Source organism: Aulostomus chinensis, chromosome 17, assembly GCF_037954235.1.
Source record: "Aulostomus chinensis isolate RoL2024-O1b breed Wild chromosome 17, RoL_Achi_v1.0, whole genome shotgun sequence".
Taxonomy (NCBI): domain Eukaryota; kingdom Metazoa; phylum Chordata; class Actinopteri; order Syngnathiformes; family Aulostomidae; genus Aulostomus; species Aulostomus chinensis.
Window position 1 is genome coordinate 19205815 of NC_141336.1, and position 25491 is coordinate 19231305.

General features: G+C 42.8%; 1 protein-coding gene across 2 annotated transcripts in view; it reads right to left on the reverse strand.

The window, feature by feature from the left end:
* eml5 (EMAP like 5) overlaps nt 1-25429 on the reverse strand; it is a 39663-nt gene extending 14234 nt beyond the window's left edge. The window contains exons 1-21 of one of the 2 annotated variants that reach the window (XM_086182346.1): nt 24923-25429; nt 17146-17305; nt 14430-14528; nt 13950-14018; nt 10033-10218; nt 9401-9536; nt 9194-9217; nt 8148-8349; nt 7683-7820; nt 7313-7569; nt 6990-7202; nt 6736-6903; nt 4879-4985; nt 4670-4788; nt 4383-4569; nt 4184-4289; nt 3816-3909; nt 1871-1971; nt 1598-1791; nt 1231-1342; nt 908-1035 (exon numbers count right to left, since the gene is read on the reverse strand). In XM_086182346.1, coding sequence (XP_086038472.1) covers nt 908-1035; nt 1231-1342; nt 1598-1791; nt 1871-1971; nt 3816-3909; nt 4184-4289; nt 4383-4569; nt 4670-4788; nt 4879-4985; nt 6736-6903; nt 6990-7202; nt 7313-7569; nt 7683-7820; nt 8148-8349; nt 9194-9217; nt 9401-9536; nt 10033-10218; nt 13950-14018; nt 14430-14528; nt 17146-17305; nt 24923-25119 — 2997 coding nt within the window. In that variant the 5' untranslated portion in view covers nt 25120-25429. The remainder of the gene's footprint in view (nt 1-907; nt 1036-1230; nt 1343-1597; nt 1792-1870; nt 1972-3815; nt 3910-4183; nt 4290-4382; nt 4570-4669; nt 4789-4878; nt 4986-6735; nt 6904-6989; nt 7203-7312; nt 7570-7682; nt 7821-8147; nt 8350-9193; nt 9218-9400; nt 9537-10032; nt 10219-13949; nt 14019-14429; nt 14529-17145; nt 17306-24922) is intronic. The other variant, XM_086182347.1, reaches the window with a different exon arrangement.
* Nucleotides 25430-25491: the final 62 nt, after the last annotated feature.

Sequence of the window (25491 nt, forward strand, 5' to 3'; positions counted from 1 at the left end):
GAGAAACAAGAACGAGGAACTCCTGCATTTAAATATATCATGTGGTAAAGTTGATTTCTCAAGCAGTCAGACGTGCTCACCCTTAATCCTCACACAGTAAACCTGTTAAACTTTTTAATCCTCCCACATTTTAGCTTAATAGAGACCCAAGCTGCTTGACTGCATCTTCCATCAACAGTTCATCCAGATTCACTCTCCATCCAGCCCACTGTTAATTATAACGTTAGAGGGTAAACTGTAATGTGAAGCGCATTTTCTAACTAAATTATTCTCCAATGTTTGTGGAAAAATAAATCATGGTAGATGTAAAAATGATTTGCAGGCATCTATCTAATCAGATTTTTGACACGACTTTAAAATCTTCTGTTTTGTGAAACATATCAGATCCAAACCAGTACAATGCCCACAATCCCTCAGCATTCTGCTTAATATGGTGATAACTTTTTTAATTGCATCTTTAAGGGGTAATTATAATTTTCATATAAAAGTTCATGCATTTCTGGATATCATTTTACTATAATCCAGATAATTTTATTCATCATTTTCTTCTTCCAGGTGGCCACATTCATGAAAAACCTACAAGAACTTGCTGTACATCCTTCAACTGCGCATCTCACTGCAACAAGTCATCCTCACCGTTATCATTTTCCCAGTCTACACACAAGACACTTCAATATTAAATGATGGAGCACCCTTGAGCGCATTGCCATAGAAAAGATATCACAATAATCTTGTAACAAAAATGATACTGACAAAAAAAAGGCAGAAAAGATGTTTGCTGTGATGTCAGCCAGCCCTTCACTGCATCCTCTGCCTTCTTCTAAAAGGAACTTCCCCCACAACAGACCTTGAAGATTTCACAGCTCTGCCTGAGCTGTATATTCTTAGATATGACTCATTAGCTCACCTGAACCAGCAGTGTGATGGGGCCACTCTTATCCACCTCTAAGATCTCTCCGTTCTTAGTTCCCACTAGGATGTGGCCATGGCCCAGAGATATGGCACGTATGGAGGGGTTGTCCTCCAAAAGCAACCCTAGAGAGACGGATTATTGCAGGAAGTCAGAAGTCTTTGATTGATCAGGACAGAGAAGGCAGCCTTCATCAGCTAAAAGCTTTAAATCTTTTTAATGGATTTCCAGTTATTCGTTGTGTATAATATACTGTATGTTACGTCATCTCAACAATTACCCAAAGAAAGTGGAAGACAATTGAGAGCAAGGATTTTTACCTTTCGAGCCTGGAGCGAGGACTGCTCTCTTGATGGCGTAGGTTTTGAGGCATCTCTCAAAGGTGTCATCCCACAGAGCGACTATACCATCCTTTCCTCCGGTCACAAATCCCTGCAGTGACAGAATAATGGTACATTTCAAAGTGGCAAATATCTCATCTGATTGGACTGAAAATGTCACCAGCAGAGCAAATTTTATGTCACATAACTGCCACTACGAAGATAAAATAATATGCTCTATGTACCGGAGCCTGATATTGATATTCATTTTATTCTGATTGAATAATGTTATATATTTCTACATTCACAGTAACAGAAAATAGGGGACAGAAATACAAAGTTCTGACTGTAGAAAACTTCCCCCTACCTTTTCAAGAGCGTGCATGCTAAAAACAGGGCCGTCATGGGCTTTGACAGTCTTCATCAAGAACATGTCCCTCCAGATACAAATGTCACCCGTACACGTGCCCGAGAACACCATCTCCTCCGACCAGCCGTAAACAGCACACATCATCGTCTCTGTCTTCCCCATGTTCCCCTTGCGCCCAATTAGCCCTCCCCCTGAAAGACAAACACAACACAGAGTCAGCTGAGGCAGAGCCGGGCTTGTTAGAGTCATTGTTCGTCAGGTAGAACTTACCGGCTTTATGCCAAAACTTCATGTGTTTCACGCCAGCCGTGATGAGCTTGTCAGGCAGGTACGGATTGATTTTGACAACAAATATCTTGTCCTTGCTTCCCCTGGAAAGAAAATACAAAAGAGCAAAAATAAATTTCATCTGTGGATTAGTTCAGCCTGAAAGCCTGAAAGGAAGTTGTACTGTATTTATTAAGAAAATGAATGTTTTCTTGCTGCAAGTCAACAGTATTTGAAGAAAATCTATTTCAGCTGAATGATTCATGTGTTCAGTCCATCCGATAGGTGTCACATGTTAAAAAGAGTGAACACTGGATGAATTTAATAGAAAAAGAAAACACTCAACTGTATTAACTGGTTGAAATTGTCCAGTCGATATTCCCCTGATGAGAATGAGCTTAGAGGATTAACTGGTTAGATGTGTGAAGCTCCAGGGTAAAAACTGATAAAGGAATTGAAGCATTTTTACAAACGTTCCCTCCTTACGCACACACCCTTTATTTTTCACTCCTCATTCTTTTTCCTTCTTCTGTTCTATTCTTCTGTTTCACTTTTAGGGGCTAAAACTTTTTTTCTAGGTGAGGTGTAACTGCATTGTTTTGTATATGTTGTCTGAGTTTGTGTTGTGTCTTATTCATGGAGCAATTTTCCCACAAAACTGTCAATTTTATCAGCTGATATGTTTTCCACTTGTCAAACATGCAACTCAAACACACGTAAATGAGAATTCAGCTGACGTTCTCCTGTCTGCTGACTGTTGATACTACATCACCCCCGTCTGAAGCGATGAACTGTACCTGACATCTGACCCTTCATGCTGCAGCAGCTAGAAAAACACCTGACCTCCTCCCCTTTTGTCTTTCACACCACCTTAGCCTTTCCTCATCATATCACCCCACTCCTCATATTCCCATATACACCCTTGTCCCCCTCACAGCCAGTCTGCCCCTCCCAGATAAAGACTGCACCACCCCGTCAGCTCTCCTCCCTGCACTGCTCACCGGGGTCTGCAAAAGAGATTAAAGCAACTCTGAGCTGCAGTAAGAGGCTGGCGCACAACATGCAGGAGAGCAACCAGCATGCAGAGCTCCAAACTAGCCAGGGGGAGCTTCAACAGATTAAATGTGAACATCAAGTCGGACGACCAACAAAGCAAAGACATTCTGAGACCCAGATGTTCTTCTCTTCTCCTAGTTTCCACGTTGTGCAAGTTTATCCGCTGTGAAATTGAAAATTTTGGTTCCAGATATGCATGTCTGGCGAGGGTATCCATTAAAAGGGCCTGGACCTCATATCTGGTCGCATGTATCATTTACATCCTATGTAAGCAGCTACCATCTGGCTCCAGCAGTATAGGAATTCAGGCAGTCACATTTAATCTTGTTGCTTTGGATACTCCTCCAACAGAACAAACAAACTAGAGTAAGTCTTTTCTTAAAGTGCTTTATCTTTTATGAACATTAAAGATTCTCTGGTCCAGATTTTATTAGCAACCATGATCCGTTACCACAATTTATTTTTAATTTTTTAATTTTTTGCAGCTATCTGCTTTTATGTATGATTACGGTAACTCAGAACCATGGTGTCCTTTTTAAAAAAATATATAATCTGTCATCTCATACTCAAACTCACCCTCTTTAATTATAGATAGAGTTGGAGCCTTGGGGCACATTCCTACTATAACCATTCAAACCTTGGCAGGCTTAAGTGTCGCAGCAGAGCAGCCTCTTAATCTAAAAGGTAATTCCCTTTCTTTCCTCTACTCCATCAATCACTCTGTCAGCCCTGCACAGCAAAGTGGCTTCAATTTAATCCTCATGTATTGATGTACATATTTAATGCAAAGGAGCTCCAATGATTAGAATTAGCAAGGAGGTTTGTCAAAGCCATTTTTTTGGTACTTCAAAACCTACTTGCGTGGAAAAAAATGTCATACAACTGCACTCGCCTCATGGCCGAGAGTTTCTCGCCCTTCCTCCAGTCCCACAGCACAATGGTGTGATTGTCATCCAGACCCACCGAAGCCAGACGTTTGCCATCAGCTGTGGAGGAGGAAATACAACCGCATCACTGTATGCTGCAACATGAAAGAGGCCTGGTGGGTTTGATCTATGGCAGGTGATTCACTGACACGCAGAATGAAACGCTGCATCCGTCTAGGGAATCGCTAGCTCGATGCTGTCGGAAAAACTAAAAGACAGCGGAAAAGTGCTTTTAAATTGAGTGAATTTCTGTTCCTTTGTAAAACTAAAAAGTGTTTTCTGTTGAATCTGTGAGGATCTCACAGGACTGTCAGGACACTGTGTTGGGTGCTACCTGAAAAGTCCAGAGCGCATACTCCAAGCTGGTGGAAACCCTTCAACACAGACATAGGTTTTAATGTTTCTGTGTCCCATATGTGGACGGAGGAATCTCGACCAACCTGGACAGAGCAAAATATTAAAAGTCTTTACATAATCTCATTATTAAAACTTGACTTAAATAAGACCTCATAATAAAAAATGTTGGCAGCTACCTGGCCCGTTGCTACGAAGTCTTTGAGGGGATGGATAGCCAGACAGAGGATGTCATCGTCATGGCCCATGTAGAAGCGCTGGGTATTCTGCTGTCTATTGTACACAACCCCGATGGCAGCTACATGGTAGACGATCTCTCCGGTCTGGGTGTAGAAGAGATTACTTCTGCAATCATAGCCCCTGTAACTGCACACAAAACATGATGGGCTTTATTTGGCATCTATATGAGAAAAGACAACTTTAACTTCATGGGAATTTCTCATGCATCATGTTTTAGTAAGCTTGCCCGTGAATGAAGTGCAGCTTCACCCCACTCCCAGGCGCTCTCTCTCTCTTCTTCATCGCTGTTGCTCGATGTTTCTCTTTGCACTGCTCTTTAAGCTGAGGTAGATCTTCTTTATAAACCTGAATTTATGTGAAAAAGTGAGCACATTCTCTGTTTAAAACCATCTAATTGTATTCAGGGACACAAGCGAGGCTGCTGTCATCACAAACCTGTCGTCGATATGTGAGCTGCGTCTCCTGCTCAATTTCTGAGTCCATCTCTGGAACATCTGACTGGTCAGAGTCTGATTCCTCACTGTTAGAGTCAGCCAAGGTCTCTGCAAGTAGAAACAAGGTTGCATCACAGCTAGACAGTAAAATAATTCCCTTTCAAATCGGACAAATATCCCCCTGCGCATCCAGGGCAAAAAACATTGCATCTTGTTTGGGCGGGAGTGAGGGTCGATCATGTAATAATACTGTGACATCTCCCATTTATCAAGCAGTGCCGCTTTACAGTGACATCGCCTGAGGCAAATGTATGAAAATGCTGATGTAGCACAGTGAAGCGGTGCCAAGACAAGGCAATAACTAGAACTGGCAGCTTAGGGCAGCTCCTCACAAGATCCATTAGGAAAATTAAAAGGAGAAGCAGTTAGTATGTGTTTTCATTTCAGAAAGCCCATCTGCTCTCCATCTCTGGAAAGAAAAAAATGACCTGGGAATGACAATGCAATTATGCTCTCCAAGCTTCGTTCATTTTTATTGACTTTGTCTTAATTAATGTGCTGGCTGTTGCTTTTGGAGAGATTTATAGAAATTATGAAAAATGGTCATTTGCGTGGAAAGAGAACACTTAAGTACATTACCGCAGTTTAACACATCAAGACCGTGAGGTTCTTGGGAGGAGTACGGTTGCACATAATCTAAATAAGCGCATGTTATTTCTGTAAAGGGATACCACAGGACCACAGTGACAGTAGAAATAACAGAGTAGACCACATTTCTTTTCTGTAAGTTGCAAAAGTACTTTCGACTGTACTTGTGCAACATCAGCTACAGCGAGCAGACATTTAGTTTAGCTCAACAACAAGACTCGAAACATCTGTGTGAAGGCAACTAAATCTGCCTACCAGCCACTTCTAAACCCATTAATTAGGGCCTGAGGTAACTGTATGGAGTCTGCTAGCAAAGGAGTTTCCTGTAAAAATTCTTATTAATATTATTCTTCATGACATGGATATTTTCAGGTGGTTCCAGTGGATAAAAACTTAGGAACATTTGCAGACAAACCAGACGGTTACTCAGGGACAGAGGATAAGTGTCTCCCTAGTGTCACCTCACGTGACAGAGTCCTGTCCTTGATATATAATTCAACCAACATTCCAAATTTTTTATGCATTTGGGTCTCCCCAAGACTAATACATGAGTGATTTATATTTCATAAAGCACACCAAAGAGGAGTGAGCTGTTTGGTGTTCTTCTATAACAGCTTTACTGCTTATGATAGATCCCATTTCACGAGCTGCACCCATTAGCACTTGTGTTAAACTGCAGTTACACGTAACACAACTATTTTCATTTTTCCTTCCTTCTCTTCTTTGCTTCCGCCACAAATATGAACTACTGTTCTGTAAGCTAACTAACGAGCTAACTGTGAGCACACTAAAGCAGCACGAAGAGATAATTGGAGTTTTAAGCCCCGTCAGCACAAATTACATTGTGAGGAGATTGTATTTGGAGCTTCCAAGACAAATGAAGTGCCACTGTTTTCCTTACTAACAAGTCAGTGTACTATCGAGTCAGTGCGTAAGATTTAATGGCATCTAGCGGTCAAGTTGCACTGCATTCTTCCTATGAAACTGAAGCTACCACTTCAGCATAAAATCTAATAATGTTTGGTTTGTCTATTCTGGGCTACTGTAAAAACACGGTGGTGCAACATGGGAGGACTCAGCAGAGGAGCATCTACTCCTTATAGTTGGTAACTTTCAGGGCAACTGCCTCCTAATCTGCCCTTTCAGCCTTTCTGGTAAAAATCCCAGTTTTATAGTTAAATAGTGGTAATAAAAAAAAAAAATAGCTTACCTTGTGGTGCTATATGTAGAGCTTCTTTAGATTTTCTCTCTGGAACAAACTTCCACTGGAACACAGAGTGATCTGCCCCACCAATAGTTATGACCCACTGGTAGTCATGTGACCATCTAGCGTTGGTTATGTGGGCTGAATGACCTAAATACTTTTTAAATTTTGCACCTGCAATCAAGAATAAACATGTAAGTAATGGAGTCAACACCAGTATGAGACCTTGTGTTCTGCACAGACTAACAGACTTTCCTTACCTTTTTTTACACATGGGTATCGTAAAAGTTTGACTAATCCGTAGTCGTCAGCTGTGACTAAGACTTGATTGTTAAAGTTGGCATCCACAGAGTTGATATCATTGATATCAGAGTATTTGGGCCATACTCCATTAACCTCAGGGCCCAATACACATGTCCACGAAGCCCACTGTACCAGCTTCAACTCCTCTCTGTTGGTCACCTCCTTCCCACCTTAAAGAAAGAAGACACATTCATCTCTCAAAGCATCTCTGTGGAAACATTTATGTCAGGCATTTCACAGCAAACATGTGTGATGTAGCTTTACGAGGTGCAGCACTGACTTGGCATCCTATAGAAAAGCCTCCTGCCGCTGCCGTCATTTGTCTGTAGATGCTTGCTGTCTGTAGACCAGTCCATGTGTGTGATGAAACTGCTGGAACCAATGCACTCGCCCACTTTCTTGTACCTCTGCACCACACTGTAGATGTCCACCGAGTTATCATTGGAGCCGACAGCCAAATGGGCGCCATCGGGGGAGTACTTCAGCTCATGGATGGCCTCCTTCCTGTCCTTGATGTGGACTACCTCTGTCATATCTCTGGAGGGAAGATGAGACATCTAACTTGAGAAAAGAGCTAAAACGGACGAAGTGACATATCAGGGAGCCCCTTTTTATTAGCAGTCGACCTTTCACAGGCTTCCTGTACCCACCTGACTCTGAGAACGGTGAATGAGCCATCCTTCATTCCTAGTGCTAAATGAATCCCATCGGTGCTCACAGCAGCACAGCGAATAGGCTCCTCCATGTTACAGCGAGCTATCAGTGCATGATCTATAAGGCTCCAAATCCTTTATGGAGGAGGAATAAAACAAATGAAGCACAGGAGTGATGAGTCAGACAACCAGAGCTTCAATATACTCACTCGAACAGTCCCTAAATACAACATTATATTTGTGGTTTTGATATATATTTTTGTTTCGGGCTCCAAACTGACATGATGAATCCATAAAGCAAGGATGTGACAATAAGAAGACATCAGAAGAATGGAAACAGATTAGTTTTTCAACACCGTAATCAATAACTCCATTTCTACATAAAAACACTTGGCTGAGTAATTTAAAGAATTTAAAAAAAATACACCTATATTTTCTGTAAACCTTCCATCGAAACTTCACCTGACTGAACGGTCATCACTGCCCGTCATTGCCAGAGGCTTGGTGGGGTGCACGGCCAGCGCCCACAGCTCACCCTCACAGTGACCCTGCATGATGAGGAAAGGCTTGTTGCGGTCGTGGACCACCACCTCAAAGATCTCACTGTCCTGCGTGCCCACCAGGATATGATCCCCCCTCCAGCAGACGCTGCGCACAGACAGCCCTGTCAACAAAAACACACACGAGTTCAGCCGAAATCGGAAAAAAAACCAACTACTTCAGAATTGATTTAAGAGACATGACAGGGGTGATAAAAACAGGAAGTGGAGATGGTCTCTGCAGGCTACCTGGGACGGAGATTATAACAAGAATACAAAGACAACCAAGCTTATCTGGGACTGACTGGTTAATACAGTGAGAGAAGGATGGAGGAAGCATGTGCTTTTTTCAGTTCATGAGGACATGACATCTGAACACGGTGTTGAACCGTAACAGCTTTGACTTACTAACAACAAGAGGGACAGCAGAACAATATGGGGACTGCTACAAACAGACCGACATGATTGTTAAAGTGATACTTCATCCAGAAGGGTATTGTGCCTTTAAAGTAATCACAAATAGATGAGCTTACCAAGATGTTTTTTTTTTGTTCCTGCTATGTCCCCTTTTTCTGACTCTACAATGCAGACAAAGCCAGCCACACATGCCTAGCTTGAAGCTAATGGCTTACTTGCTCACAGCAGCAACAAATTAGAAGTGTTAGTGTTTGTTTGTGGATTACTGAGCATATGGCTGGATCAAGGAGACATGGGTTATACTGGTCAAACTGCCTAAGAGTTTGTAAAAGGACAGTTTTGGTGTTGGTTGTTGTCAGTTAATGTTAATCTCATGCTAACAATATGTGGCTGACTCTCTCTGCATTCTGGAGTTACAAAGAAGTAAAGTAGGAGGGGGAAAAAGAAGACATCCTTGTGAGCTCAAGGTACCTATTTGAGAGTACTTAAAATGCAGAATACACTTTTTAGGTGAAGTATCGATTTAACTCCACCCTCAATCACATTACCCACCTCGGCTATTTTCACCTCTAGCTACTGTTAGGTCCAACATAACAAATAAAGGAGATGGAGAAAATAGAGGAGAAGAAGAAAGAAAATGTTAGTAAGGAGAACAGAAATGGCATAAAGAATGACTGAAACAGAATGTTTTCTTAGTAGAGGCAACCACAAATAGGCCTTTCTGTACTTGGTGATGAAAAAGAAGCAGTTTGACATCACCTTTGTATCCTTGGTCGGTTTCCCTGAGATCAATGACAGTAATTGGTTTGAAGTTGAGATCCCACAGCCGGACGCAACCATCTCGGCCGCCAGTGGCAAAACCCTCTTCACAAGCATTCATGCTGAAAATCCCTGACTGGAGGAAATGACAGGCTGTCAGTGAGGATATGTACCATAAATGAGCATCTACAGAACCAACTACGGACCCTGCTGCTGATGCTGCCGCCGCTGGGCCCAGGCGTTATAATCCTGCTACTGAACTAGGTGAGTGGCATTATTTTCACTCTCACAGACAAGTTTTCTCCTTTGTGCTTCTACACATAAAGCCCTGTTGAAGCCAAGTTAGACATTTGGTTTTACAAAAAGAAAAGCAGGAATGACCATGTTCTGTAGTTATTATCCCCTCCCCCACCCTTCCCTGAACCCAGCTGTTGATCCCATAGATATCATTTAATCCTGTGAAGCCAAAGACTGATCCTTTTCTACTGAGGAGAATCAAATGAAGCCAGCATCCATGGCTTCCCCTCCTTACTTTACTGGAAGCCTTCATTGTTATTCCTCAGTACAGCAGTTGGGGTGAACAGAAAAGCTGCCTGAGTTACTGGGCTGATCACATGACCTTCTAAACATACCCCATGAGCCCCTTGTACCGTCCTCATTAGGTTGATGCCTTTCCACACGTAGATGTCCCCATTCAAGGCACCAGAGTACGTGACCTCGTCCTTTGCACAAGCAAGGCAGAGGATGGTTTGGAGATCCCCCGTTTTGCCAAAAACACCACGTTTGGGCGTGAGGGCATTACCGCATAAGCTCCAGAACTGAAAACACAAACAGAAGAGTGAAAGAGCACAGTGGTAGCTAATAATCCCCTGTGTAATCCTGTCCTGCTAGAGCAAACACACAATTATGGAGTGTTTGGATTCAACTCTAATCAGTCCTGTACAGTTTATTGGCCACCTTGAAAGAACCCAAAGTCAACCCCCCTTTCCTCTTCTCCTCTTCCACATGTGATAGTTAGTACTCCTGCAAGGGGCCTGAGCTGGAATCACCTGATCAGCATGCACGAACACTCATGCACGTACATGCTAACTCATTATTTATGAACAAGGTCATCAGGATGCACGGGCACAGCCTTGTCTGAAGGCTAAATCCATCAAACAGAGGAGGTGAAAGCGAAAGAGAGACACTCCGTCTGCATTGAGATGAGATCACATGAAGAAAGCTCACGGAGGGTGTCTCGATCGCCGAGACACAGCTGTTGGCACGTGAAACCCAGACACATATCACCAGCAAGCGGGAGGAAAATGACAGAAAGGGCAGCCCCCTTTTTTCTGCTCCAAGTTGGAAGGATTTCCCTTCGCGAACCTTGAACTAAGATGGTACTTCTCAGAAAAAAAAAAAACTCTTGAAAAAACTGGTGATTCGCAGTTTCTTTAACTGAGACCCAGAGAGGGTTGGCATACAGTCAACAAATGAGTTCCTAAACATCCTGTCACGCCCTCACTAACACCTATCCTCCTGACTGATAGGGCTGGGGGGATCGATTATCAGAGACAGGCATCACAGGCTTGGATACAGCCTGCCATTATATATCTGAGGTGTGTCCGTACATCAACAGGGTGGCAGCTTCCGAATCCTGAGCCCCTATCTGGGGTGTGAGAGCATACTTGCGTGAGCTAATATGTGGGGTTGAGGCTGAAGGTTAAGTAGTCAAGATCGTAGGTGTGAGAATTAGCTGGGAAAGTGCATATGCATGAAGAGTTATGTTCATGTGTGCGTATGTGTTAGCGTTGGTTAGGAAGGCAGTGGGAGGGGGTTCTAGTTGCAGATGCAGTGGGGATGGATGCGGCGTGACTGAACAACCCTCCCTGCCCGCAACTGATAAGGCAGTGAGACACGGGCACGACTAATCCCTTTGCTGCTGAATTACTGGGAGGCGGGATGCTGGAGGGGTTTATGATGAGGCCAGGGGTGGAAGCTAAAGATGCAGAGGGAGAGGAAGAACCCAGAGAGGTTGAAATAGGCAATCAAATACTCTGAGAAGTAAACATTGTGTTTTCTCTGAAAAACACTTCTCCAAACAACCCTGGGCAAAGAGGAAAATGCTCCTCTTCACCCTGGATTAGTGGTAGGTCATTAGCTCCACAATCACTCCAAGGAAACCTTCGAAATATAATGAAATCAGAAAGGACAGATATTCATATCTCCTCTGTCAGACAACAGTGACCCTGAGCGGAGTCAGAGCACTAAATGCTACGCAAACAGAGGTCAATACTTTGGCAGTTAACAAAAACTAGATGACTCTCAAGTTTGCCGGAAGCCGATTTTCTCAAACTTCTTTCCTCCATCTGCATAAAGTCAAGTCACTTCTTGTGCACTAAACACACAACATATTCTTAAAATCACGACAGTTTAACTGGGCATAAAATATCCTAAAAGGAAGCCTACAATCATCTTTGCATGATTCACAGTTGGAAGGATCCTGCACTGGTCCTCTATGCAGCCCCTCACTTCATCGTGTGTGAAAAAAGCTGGTTAAGCTTCTTTAAGGTCATGCACCTTATAAGCACGCTTTCTTCTGATTAGCAAACTCCCAGAAACCTGCAGAGGGGCAGCATCCTTTTCCAGAGATGTTCTACAGAGAGGTACGTGTCCCACTGATGAATGCTTACCATAAAACTAACTTCCTAATGGTATCCGTTACAACACTTATTTTTGTTGTGCAACAGAACAGATGTTGATCAGCCTGGAGCACATAACGATAGAGATTCCTGCGTTTAGTGACAATGTACAGTGATAAAACTGTTTTTTCATTACAGTTTTTTTTTCTTTTTCTTTATATGATACACGACAATAACTGAAAATGGGTTCTGTCACTAAACACACCTCCAAACATCCCTCTCCTCTAAAACTAGTAGTTATAAGGTACATATGTGTTTGTGGTTGTGTTGTGCTGGACAAATCACTACATATAGGCTCTCTGATTAGTTGGGAGGAGCTGCGTGAAGAGGAGTGTCCTCTGTGACAAGGACCAGAGCTACTGGTCCTTGTCACAGAGGTTGTGTTTTCCACAGCCTGCTCGTGAGTGGATTACTGGGGCTAAATCTCCTGGATGCTCTGAGTGCTATAATCACTGAGCAAACGAAGGCAGGGCCGGGGAGCAGATGTCACATGGTCCGCAGGGTAAAGGCTGGGGAATTATGTGGGACAATTGCTGGATTGCCTATCTATCAGAAAACCATAGGAGAGGGACAGAGAAGAGGAGGAGGAGGAGGAGGAGGAGGAGACTAGACTAAGCGGGGACTGGTGGGTTGGGTGCTGAGGCCAGAGGAGGTTTCTGTGCCACAGCGTTAGTGGGGGAAGAGTTCAGGGCAGAATTACTACAAAAGAGGAGGCAGGTCAAGCTGGATTGAATTGAGAGTCATCAGTGAGATGTTACACCACTGGCAAATACACACTACAGAAAGCTAAACCTCCAGACTGCACCAAAGCTACTTAAAACAGCACATTTTTAACCAGCTATGAACAATGTTGCGTGCACCCAGAGCTCCCTGCTCAATTTGGTGGACTTAAACTCGCGTGGCTGATCTACAGATTGTATTTTTTTTGTATCCCTGCCATGACGGACGGTCGGATCAGCTTCTCACTAGTCCAAAAAAGCCCGTCCGTGATGTTGTCTACCAGAGCTCACAAGACAAGACAGACGCCTGAGCAGAGAAAAAGTGCAACAGTGTTTTGTTAACATGGCAACGACCAGCACCCTGGGAATGGCCTTGGAAAGCAGCAAGTCAACTACATTTTCTCCCTTGAGAGATATTTTTCTTGTTTTTCAATTGTTATGTAGCACAGATTTAAAAAAAAAAAACGATTGTGTTTTTCTATTTCATATGGAGCCCATTTTGATGAAAAGACCATCTTTCCATCATTGAATTACATCTTGGAATGACAGTGTTTAGCCTCCCATAGGCACATGTGAGCATGATTCTCTCCCCATTCTTTTGGGACTAAGCTTCCTCTTCTTTGCCTCTTGCTATTTCCTACTGGTGGGGCACCACAAGGAGCACTACTACATACCCAAGGGCTGAGATTTGTTCAAGACATCCTACATGAACTCATTGAAGATTTATGAAGAACACTCTTCATGGTCATAGAGAAAAAGGATGAGCCCAGCTGCAGTTTGTACAGCGGAGTGTTTTTGAAAGCTGAATGAACAGAGTCATGGTCCACCATACAAAGAGAAAATGCTTCTCTCTGCAGTGCAGATTAGTGCAAATATGAGAGATGATACTGTGAGTCATTGCCTGTCCTACTTATGTTAAGTGCCTAATAACCATGGACTCTATAATAAAGTGAATTTGCATACATCTATTTTAAGGCTTTGATATGATGGTGATAAAACAGGCACAGAGCCACAGGATTCTTCAAGCTTTAAAAAAAAAAAAAATCTAGTCTAGCTTTCAGATATTATGCAAATTAAGCAAAAGAATGTCAGCATTCAAGAGCCAGCAGGAATTTACAGTGTGTAAAAAGGACCAAGAAGTGGCTGTACCTTGATATGTTTGACACCACAGCTTACAAGCTTGCTCGGCTGATACAAATCCCATGATATGTCAAATATCTGCAGGGAGAAAACAAATAAGTAGCAATATTACAACATCAAACTTGCATTATGAGCAGGACCAGTAATATTTCTTTTAGCTGTAGTGCTAATATTGTTAGCTTGTGTTCAAATCTTTGACTCAGTCAAATCAAAACTCTAAAAACCAAAGAGGAAATGACAAGACAGAAGTGCCTGTGCTGTAATATGTGTGGGCTAGTTAAGAAAACAACAGCTGCCTGTATTTCATCTTTTAAATATTCCTTTTCATTAGCAGTGCAACCTCTCTAACAGGCTGTGTGAAGCTCAGAATCAATCGGATCTAACTTGTTTATGTCTCTGTTGGGCAGGAGCTCCATTCTGCAATTACAGCTAATTGAGGCGGTCGATTCTGAACTTGTGAAGGAGACGGGGGAGGAGGAAAGTGTTTACCCTGTCTGTATGACCAGGAGCGGCAGCCAAAACCTTCCCTCTCCTCCAGTCCCACACACAGATTGTGTTTTTAGAGTCCAAACCCACAGACACCAAACACTGCAAATAGAACATTAAAAAAAGAGAAAAACATCACATAAAAGGCTTCATAGATTGAAAAGATGCGGCTCTGTTGCGCTAATTACGGCAAGCAAACGTAACTACCTCCACAATGAAAAGGCTAATAATGGCTACAGAGCAGAAGAGAACAGTTGTCCAGCCTCTGGCACTTGCAGTGAACACGTTTGAGTGCTTTTGCTGGAGGAGCCTCCTATAGCCGGCTTAGTGAGTAGGCAGCAGCAGCGGAGCAGAAGAGAAGACAGCAGCTCTTATGGAAATCCATCTCCTCTCTGCAGAGCGTTTTACATGGGAGGGGATGTCCTCTTTGATCCACTGCTGAATCAATGTTTGGCTGGGGATAAAAGTCTCTACTGGGGCTGTTGCACTATTTTTACTTGTTTAAAAAAAAAGTATGTGGTTTAATGATGAGCAAAAAGGCTCTGCATGAGGAAACTCAGAGAAAACACGTACGAGGAGGCTGAAACTTGCATCAATATTTTGAGTTGCTTTTCAGCTGATGGAGGAATTGGTCTGTCGGTTGGTCAAAACTGAAAAACACATTCAATAACTATTTAATTAATTGTGATGAAATTAGTTACAGATCTTTATGGGCAGTAGGATAAGTCTGAGTGACTTCAGGGATCCTTTGACTTTTCTTTTAATGCGACCGATGCCGAGCTCCCTCGTGCGGTTCTGACTGAAATAACACAACGAAAAAAATGAACATGCTGCCATGGAGTTGGCACAACAAATTATGAACGTCTTCCGATGAATTGCATAACTTGTGCCATCTAATACCTCAGCTGTACTTTGCACTAAAGCATGCTAACATTATTATCAACAAAATACCTTCAGAACATGTCAGCACTGTAGCGCATGTGTGGCTCAAAAACCAGATTAGGCTTCTTTTGATTTAATTTATCAAGAATATTTTTGGGGGGGATTTAGCTGTGATAATTTGTTGTTTTTTTCATATTCAGACTTCCCATAGACAAAACTCTATTCTGTTAAATTGGCTCCTCATTTGATTGAGACGAACAGAGTTTAGGCAGTTTATGTCATGAGATGTCGTAACTACACATTTATAACTTAGAGATAAAGTGAAAATATCCAAGTTTTCTGAAAGCACTGATATATTCGGTAAAGACAGTAACCTCATTTATTATCTGCACTGGAAGAGTATTAGTTTATCTTCATTTTTGTTGCTTTCGTAGGGACTATGGATCCAAATTAGCATTTTTACTTTTAGCACTCCTCTTTTATACTGATGTTCGGGAGTGTGCCTCCTATTAAATCAACAAAATGTATGAGTTGGCACCTGATAATACAGAAGAGTTTGAAAAGCAACCAAATATGGACATCAGCCAGAGACGGAAGTTCAGTGAGTTCAGTGTCTAATTTAATTGATTTGATGGTATATTGCCAATGCCCAAAGATTTAATATAAGACCGGCTCTGTAACCGTCAATGATATGATGTGCAAGTTGTTGCCATGGGAATCTTTCTCATGTTTGCCATCAATGCAATATGACATGAACACAACATCAGCCTGGCATGCAATTTCACTTGTTTTGACTGATCACTGCTGTGCCTCAGTCTACCCCCCACCCCCACCCCCACCCCCAGAGCTGCGACTTGTTATCATAGACATATAACAATGTGACTGTAAATTCAAAGTCAGCTGCAGCACAATGCAGCAAACAGACATCTGGTTAGAATAGTCAGAACAGCTCGAAAAGAACTGAAGTCAAACGCCAGGACTTCTTCTCTTTGCTCCGGACAGCACAACTGCAGTTCATGCTGAGACATCCAGAGGAGACGTTGGGAACATCAGTGCAGTTTTTTGACATCGCTTTAATAAATGGACAGGGTAATGGCACCAGGGATTCCTCTGGATTGTCCTGACTTCCGCTCTGGCTTATTCTGATCCAGGGAAGGGGGGGGGGTGGTAAATAGAGCTGCTACACTGAGGAGCGATGGAGCCTCTTCTCGCTATAAACATTGTCACACTCCATCTAAATCCCCAGATCTTTACCCGAGCAGTTAGGTAGTGTGGGGTCATCTCCCTATCTCTTCATGCAAAATACAGGAGTTACAACTTTAGTGCTGAGGGAGCACATGGGGGGGGGGGGGGGGGGGGACATGCAGCGCTAAAAGGCAAGAAGTAGTTCTGCTTAGTTGATCTTCATGGTCCAAATCAGCACAGAGTGGAGGCAGCGAGTGTGCATGTCTGGTGCTAAAACAATTGCATGAGAAGGGAGCTATTTGTCATGGTTTGCCAGGAACTAAAAAGGATTTTTACATTGGATTTTTGATCAATGTAAAAAAAGAAGCTCTGTGGCAAAGAAATGTGTATGAGACATATTTTGTCCAGCATGATAATCTTCCCTAATCAACAGCACTTGTGTGTGATGACGGCATTGAAAAACCCATTGACCTTGAGACCAGGGAACAAAACGCTCAACAATGCAAAGTTATTTATGGGTTGTATTGTTGCTCCAGTGCAGTGAAGGAACCTCTTAGCCTTGTCTGGGCTCTGTAAAACTGATACTCTGTGGTACTGCAATAAAAGAGCTTGTTATTTGAAGCACTTCAGTATTACTCTGTCACAAGTGTACCTGTCCCTCCAGGTCGAAGGCCAGACAGGCAATGCCGTGTGTGTGCACATCCTTGAGGATGGACACAGTCTGGACAGTGTAGGAGTCCCATACACAGATGTAAGGCTCCTTTCCCACCTGTCCCGTGGCCACCAACACACGCTCTGGATGCAGTGCTAAACTGTAAGAGAGAGATAGAAAACATCTGATTAGAAGCCATTTTGCATGCTTGTGTGTTTGTGTGTGTGTGTGTGTGTGTGTGTGTGTGTGTGTGTGTGTGTGTGTGTGTGTGTGTGTGTGTGTGTGTGTGTGCTGGGAGCACAAGAGGGATTCACCCTTCCAGCGGAAACCACTGGGATGAGATGAGCACATCAAGTCCGTGATGGGACTAAATGGAGAAGCAGAGGGGCAGCTTGATGAGGTGACATGGTTCAATTAACTCAGTCATGCTCAAATACACACACAGCTAACCCCAATGCATGCCTGCAGGGTCTTCATAAAGTCGAAAAGCCAGACATTCTCAATCTGTGAATTTCTTTTTTCTCCTTTTTTGTTAATTTTTCCAGCATCTCTTGAACAATTCTCTGATTGTTTTACCCTTACTAATTTATCTGGGGTTTCCTCGCATCAGGAGGCATATGTTTATAACACTGTTACATAATCCCACACCCCCCACCTACGAACATTCCCACTCTACAGCTGAGCAACAGCCTGCTGTATAAAGCCGTCACCCCCCCCCCCCCTCCCTCCCCCCCAGCTCCACCCATCCTTTCAGCAGCCGCCAGTCACGTTCCAGATTCACTGGGCAATTCTTCTTGCCTTGTCCTGGCCTATATATTTCATGCTGCAACGGAGCTCCTCCATTATAATCAGGTTGCCTGTTTTGCCAACTGCTCTCCAGAATTTCTAATCCTGGCGCATATTCAGACAGCAGGCCCAGAGAGACAGCGCTGGCCAGGCAGCATCAACCTGCTGAGTCAAATCAGCTCACGACAAAACATGCCCCTCTTTTACTTGAACACCTTTTCACCTCATCTGCCTTTTCTGCCTCTATCCTTCCAAGTTTCCAGCGTAAATCTTTCGTAAATCTTTCTGTCTGACTTGTGACACTTCATTGGTATTCAACCCCTGGACATGGCAAAACTCTGTCGTAATGCCACTGAAAGCTAAGGTGGGTTAGAGGTGGCGGGCCTGATGTGATGTGATTTGACAAGGAGAGCAGGTATTAGAACACGCTGAGTGGAAGCAGATAAATAGGACATTTTTTCAAGCCTATGGACAAAAGGGATGGACAAAATTTTTATGAACACCTCTCAGTTCAACAGTAACACAATATTCACCCTCCAAAATTGCCTTTTTTCCACCCGCCTCGAAACTAGCTCCTCTATGCATGTAATAGAGACTGACTTGCTGCTGATTAGCTCAGCACAATATATAGCAGTGGATGGGAAGTGTTAGCATATGTCAGTCAGTATTTTGGATTATCCAGAATCAGTCCTCCTCATCCTCGCTTATGAGGACGGCCTTGATTAATAGAAGCAGTTGCTGTTCTAGACATCAACAAATATTTTGTTTCATCGACTGACGTTACGATGGCGCCTTTGAGGTACTGCATCAAATCACTGCGCCCAGTCAGGAAACTCGTTCCAACGATGTGTTTCATCATAATATTACAATGTTGTATAGTTTTAAATTGATGTGTCATAACCAATGTTATAAACCCTTGAGAATTTCAGGCAAAAAAACATTTCAGAAAAAGTGTCTTTGATGACTTTAGTTGGACGTATGCTAACGCGCTAACGTTCAATGATGATAAGCTACAGAGGAAAGAAGGGCATCCATCTTTTTATGTGGCTCTTAGGAGGATCATGTGAATTTCACACAAAAAATTGGCATGTTCCTTTAAATCAAACCAATTGAATGATATCAAAATCCTCATGAAGGGATTATTTAATGTAGAACTGTTGCATTGTAAAACTAGCAAGTGATTGCACATTCCACAATGGAGTTGATTTCAGTCTGAAAGTGCCTTCGGAAATCTCTGCTGAGGTGGACAAATATAAAAACCTCTCAATGCGGTTTAAGTATTAGCAGGAAACACTCACTGTCACGTAAACAGTATCTAATCTCCTAACGTCTTTACATGTCTGGTATGTCAGTGTTATAGCTTGGAGAAAAAAATAAAAGCCGTCTGAGCCAGCAACAACAAAATCCCTGTGTCACTTACATTTCTATCAGCTGAGGAGCTCGCTAAATGCCAAAACTAATGACTTCGCCTGCAGTGCAGCGCCGCGCCACGCTTCTCCTGTTTGATGCAGCTGTCTTCCATCTGCCAAATCCTGTAGTGCAAAACTAGCTAAATACTGCAGCAATAAAACAGTTTTCATGTAGGCAGGAAGCAAATAAAGTGCCTGAAGAGTTGCAGAGACACAGCGTGAGAAGACTACAAGGCCCCTTTACTTATTTATTCTCTCCAGCACAAGCACTCTGTAACATGAATAAAACCAAGCCATGAGACTGTTACAGGCAATAATGATGACACTAGGAGTCTCATTCTCCAGTACTAGCTGCCTTTGTCTGGTTTTGCTTTCATTGGATTAAACAGGAGCACAGGATTAGCACGTTTCTGGTCGATGTACGGGATATTTCCCAGGGTTCCACAAAGTGTTTTTAATCCAGCTGTCCATCAAACTCCATCCAAAACACCTGCCCATACACTGGCTGCTTAAAACTAAAAATAGATGCAAGGAAAACATGATGCGTTGTGGTGTTCTGCTCCATTTGATGGTCAAGATGTGACTAATTCTTAATTTTTAGAGGACTTTTCCAACAAAAGAAAAAAAAAAGCAAGTTTGGTTAAAATTTTAAACAAATAACCAGAACAGCAACTGGGGAAGAACGTAAAAAGAAAAAAACAATGGGGGGAAAAACCCCAGAAAAAAGTAAAGTAATTTGTTCATTCTAAACTTTCCTTTGAGGACAGCCAAGATAAAGAAGACGAAATATGTTTGTCTGATCAAATGTATAATTTTTATCCCATTTCTGACGCCCCGACATTTGTCGGTATCGTCAAATGCCTGAAGGCACAAAACAACTCTGACGTAAAAGTTGGTCCCCGTCATATCCGGATTGTTTGAGAGTGAAATGAACGTAAGTGAACGATATCTGAGCGTGTGTAGCTGCTGCTTCCATCTCGTCTGTATAAAACATTCACAACACCTCTTTAAAGTGACGTCTGTCTTAGCGTGCTTTTTAAATCCCTGAGACAACAATGCTGAATCATGCCCACTGTGTTCCGGAACTGTGGTGAACTCAGGAGGATCCTGATCGGGGAAGGCAGAGTTTCCTCTGACAGAGCAGACAGTCAGCTACTCCCAGTGATGTAAGAGCTCGCCGTCGCTCGAGTGCCCTGCTAAATGTGTGTACAGCTAAGAAGTGAAATTAGGCAGGCAGCAACAACATCCGCCGTATTATTGTTAAGAAGTGCTTTTTCTACAATCTCCTCATTAGATCTTTTACTGCACATATGGTGCGGGCTGCATTCATACAGCGTTTAGAGTCTCCTGACCACTCAAAGGGCTTTACAACCCATTCATGCACTCATTTATAAACTGTTTCAGCCCATCAGGAGTGTTTAGAGCAGACCAGGAACCTTCTGATTAATAGACACCTGATATTTTATGGTGATTAAATGTTGTAGATGAAATAAAGCAAAACAATTTTTGGGCGATTAGCTAAAAAAAAAAAAAAAAGACAGAAGGACGACGAGGATGTATAAATCAAACCTATTAGCTCTTAAGGCTGACGGATTCCTGCAAACTCACCTCGTGTCCTTGCGTTGTGCAATTTGAAACAGGAATATTGGTGGAAAACTTACTGAACTCACTAGATCAATGACGCTCCGAGAACTGTAACAACAACAACAACAACAACAACAACAACAAAAGCACGAAAAGACTTTAAAAACAAAACCCACTTTGTCAGTACTGTGAAGTCTCACTTTGCTAATTCACACCATCACCTCATAGAGTTCACAGCTACAAGACTCATGTCTGCAAATGTGACACATTCATTCCAGAACAACTCACTTGAAGTTTCATGGAAATACTTGAGCAGTATTACTAGCCGGGTTTGTTTCAGCGAGCTCAGGGAGACGCCGCGAACCTCTCTGAGCTCACTGACACCAGCCCAGGCCTTTAGTCTGACATCTATAATCCATAACTCTGGCTGCACTCCATCATAACGTTAACGAGATATTGTAATATGAGTCGGCCCTTTATTCCTGTGTCCATAACACTCTCTCATTAACTCCCACTATCCATCATAATGAAGAACACACATGGGCCAGGATTTAGAATAACATTAAGACTATAAAGCATCCAAGTGCTGGGTTGTTGGATTGTTGGTACAGACGAAAAACACTTTTAAAAACCCCGTATAAACATTTTAATTGGTGCAATATGTTTAAATGTACCCGGGCTAACGAAACACTTTACCTTGGTAAAGTGTTTACAGGACTTATGTGGATTGTATCATTCCTGCTATGGACACAATTCATGTGTTCGAGTTCGGACAGGTTTTAGAGAGGTTTATTTTTTTTAAATCAAGATATATATGCAGTACACACACATATCATTCAACTGTATATACTTCAAACTCTTTATGGATGGAATATGATGTCCTCATTGTTGTATAACCCGGCTCAAGTTGTAAAACACGCACACAGAGAATGACGACATCGAACTTTGTTTTATCCTCTACTTTAATAGTCGCCCCTATAAACTTTGATATTGGACACCTCTGTGTTTTATTGGTCCGATTTTACAATGTAGACTATTGCCACACAGTTGATTTTCTACAGGCTCAGTATGACTAATATCATATAAATATACATCGTGTTACATAAATATTCCTTACATAATAATATATTAATTCTGATCCTGCATTCTGAAGCAGTAGTCGCCCGTTAGAAGTACTCCCTTTAGTCGGCAAGTGTTTTAGAGCGGTAAAGAAGAGGTGATTTCTTGCATATGATGTTCGAGAGTAGAGGTGGGTGGACCAACACTTTTCACTGTAATCAGTTCCTTTGCCTTGAATCATATCAACTCTTGTGGATCTTTTGAGTGTTGGTACTTTTTTTTTTCTCTTTTTTTTACAAATAGAATGTAGTATGGGTACTTGCAGGTGCAGCTACTGCAGTTTTTAGCCAATACTGGTATCAGAATCTAAACAAGCCTACTTCAAAGACTGATCCCAGATACCTGACCTTGGTCGTACCACAGAGAGGTTTGGGTACGAATAATCTTTCTTCACACACACACACACACACACACACACACACACACACACACACACACACACACACACACACACACACACACACACACACAGATGAACTACAATGCAGCACTATACTTCCTTACCTGGACTGAACTGTGTGTGTTGTGTTTGAACAGTCATGAGAACCCACCAGCATCACGAATTCAGACCATCAATAAGTAACACGGCTTATATTTAGAGAACACTTTGGGTTGTTATGAATTAATTCATGTGTCAAATCTGCGTCTCTGCATGTCAACATCATTGCTGTCATCCCTCCCAACAGGAGAGATTAAGGTTTTTATGTGAAGATAAACTCCTGCAGGGTTGGGTTTTTGTTTTTGTTTTTTTTTGTAACAGCCTCAGGTTTTCTTTTGTACTCGGAGTGGATTAACTGAGCTGCAGCAGTGTTTAACAATGATCGATAGCTTATTGTACATTCCTTTTACTGAATTACCCAATAGGTTTACTGTTTAACTGCTACTAGGGCAAATCAACATTCCTCAGAAGCAACGCTAACACAGCAGCACATAGCAGCAAATAATCGTCCTCCGTCATGACAGATATCAGCCTTTCATTCATGTGAAAACATACGCATTAGCTCCTCCACAGCAGACTGGGAGACCAGTTTGAAGGGGCCGCAGGGCAAGATAAAACCATGAGGGAGAAACAAGGGCAGCAATTAACTGATGAAGTAAAACATCTCATTTATGTGGAGCTCGAAAATAACAGCAGCAAACCAAAACAGACCGTGAAGGAGAAGAAGAAGAAGAAGAAGAAGAAGAAGAAGAAGAAGAAGAAGAAGAAGAAGAAGAAGAAGAAGAAGAAGAAGGAGGAGGAGGAGGAAGAGGAGGAGGAGGGAGACAGACAGAAGGAGGGAGAGAGGGATTTGACTCGTAGTGCTTTTTGAGGGGGCTGCATCGATTCCACATGAGTTAGCGCAACGTGAGAGCAGCACAACAGTGTTTCAGCACTGAATCTGCCCAGGATTGCTCCTACTGGTGCTATAACAATTTAAGGAGGTAGATGAGAGTTTCTCAAGCACTCCTCTGAGATGCGAGTTTAAAATGGCTATTAGCCGGGCAGTGTCAACAATAGCAGACCTTATAACCTGGATGCAGAAACTCAACCCCGACAAACTGGCTCGAGCAACCAACTACAAACTGGATAGTTCAATTATTTTCATACTGATTGCCCCTGCAAATACGATTGTGCATCAGATACTAACATTAATGACTTCTCTAGGTAACCGTTTGAACTCAAGCACCCACAAGGCAGCAGAGGCTTCTCTATTGTCCAATTAATAATGGAGCAGGAGCCCAGCTGAGCAACGACACAGTATATAATGCTAGTTATCTCCAGGCCAACCCTCACACACGCGTCAACACAACCGCTGGAGCGTTGGACGCCCGGGTCATTGTTGTGCTGGCAGGCTCGGAAAATGTTAGAAAGGCAGGGTTCGAGGTTTGTCTGGTCACATTGAGATGAGTTACAACCATCCACAGAGACTTTCGAAGAACACTGACAAGGACAACTACGCACATGTGGATGTCTCAGAGAAGAATGACGGAGGAGAGTAGAGACAGGGTAGACAATATGACGGAATGTAATGAATGCTAGAAAAAAATGGTGTTTGACAGCAAGTGGGATGAGTATCTACAGAAAATCATTCAGTTTAATTGACGACTGACGTGCTAATCTTAGTCTTTCAGCAGTAGAGATGGGTTATAAAACGAGGACTATAGCTGCTGTGAATAGGTGCATCCAGAACTGATGTTATTCGCATATCAGCTGACTTGATGCACGGATCAGACATTGGTATGATGGCGCTGACGTACAGATCCGAATCAACATGCAGTTCAAATAAATGACTCTGGAATATTTATTAAAAATGAAACGCGGTTTTGTTTATATTTGCTCTTGTTAATAAAGAGAAGAATGGAAGGGTTTTAAGGCAGCCTCATGATGTAACTTTACATGTAATGTTGAAAAAAAAAAAAAACAACATAATCATAGGATTGAAGAAAAAAAAAGCCCTGATATCGGACTCAGAAAACTAGAAAAAAAAAAGTGGATCGGTGTGTCTTTATTTGGAATGTGAGTGGGCTCAATGAACGGAGAGATCTCCTTAGGCTCTGCAGAATTCCATGGGATTTTTTTTTTCAGGATTGGTTGGATGTTCATGCATCCAAGTGAGGAGAGTCAGCACCCCAGACTTCTGCTGAAGTGTCCTTGAGCCTGACAATTACCCCCCCCCCCCCTCCACCCTACTCACGAACTGACCCTGCAGTTCACTATGGAGCAACGAAATATCACATTACGTGACACAAGGTGACACCTGCACCGACAATGACAACTATTCGTTCTGAAGTCTTGTGCTGTCCAAGGTGCTGAAGTACGCTGTGTGTGTGTGCGCGTGCGTGCGTGCGTGTGTGTGTGTGTGTGTGCGTGCGTTTACTGAGTGTTTTTACTACTCTACCTGATTATATCATCATTGTGGCCCAGGTAAAATTTCTGCTTATGCTCCCGGGTGTTGTAGACAACTCCCACACCGGCGACGAAATAGACTATTTCCTTGGCGGCGGTGTAGTACAGGTTGTTGCGGCACTGATGTCCCCGGTATCCGTACACCCACTCCAGTCTCAGGTGGCAGTTGGGAGCAGTTCTGTCAGCCATGTCCGCACTTCCGTGTGTGTCTCGCTATCACGTAGGCTTTCAGATACAGTGTCATTCACCAAAAAGGATTTATTTTAAGCCCGTGTGTCCCATTAGTTCCGCTGGATCTCCACCAGTCCAGAGAGAGCGCTGAAATTAGGCATATTTGAGGGTTGTGTAAATTAAAAGTCCGAGGTGAAACCGTTCTGAATCTATTTTAGAAGACGTGCCCTAAGCTAGAGTTTTCATTGTGAGAATCCGCCTCGTATTCCTTCAGCCCGGGGCTTGCGGTCCTCTTCGACACAGGTCAAAGCTCCTGTCAAATCCTACAACAAAGATGGAGCTGTGCTGTTCGTCCATACGCTCCGCCCACTCCAATGACGGATAGGACCG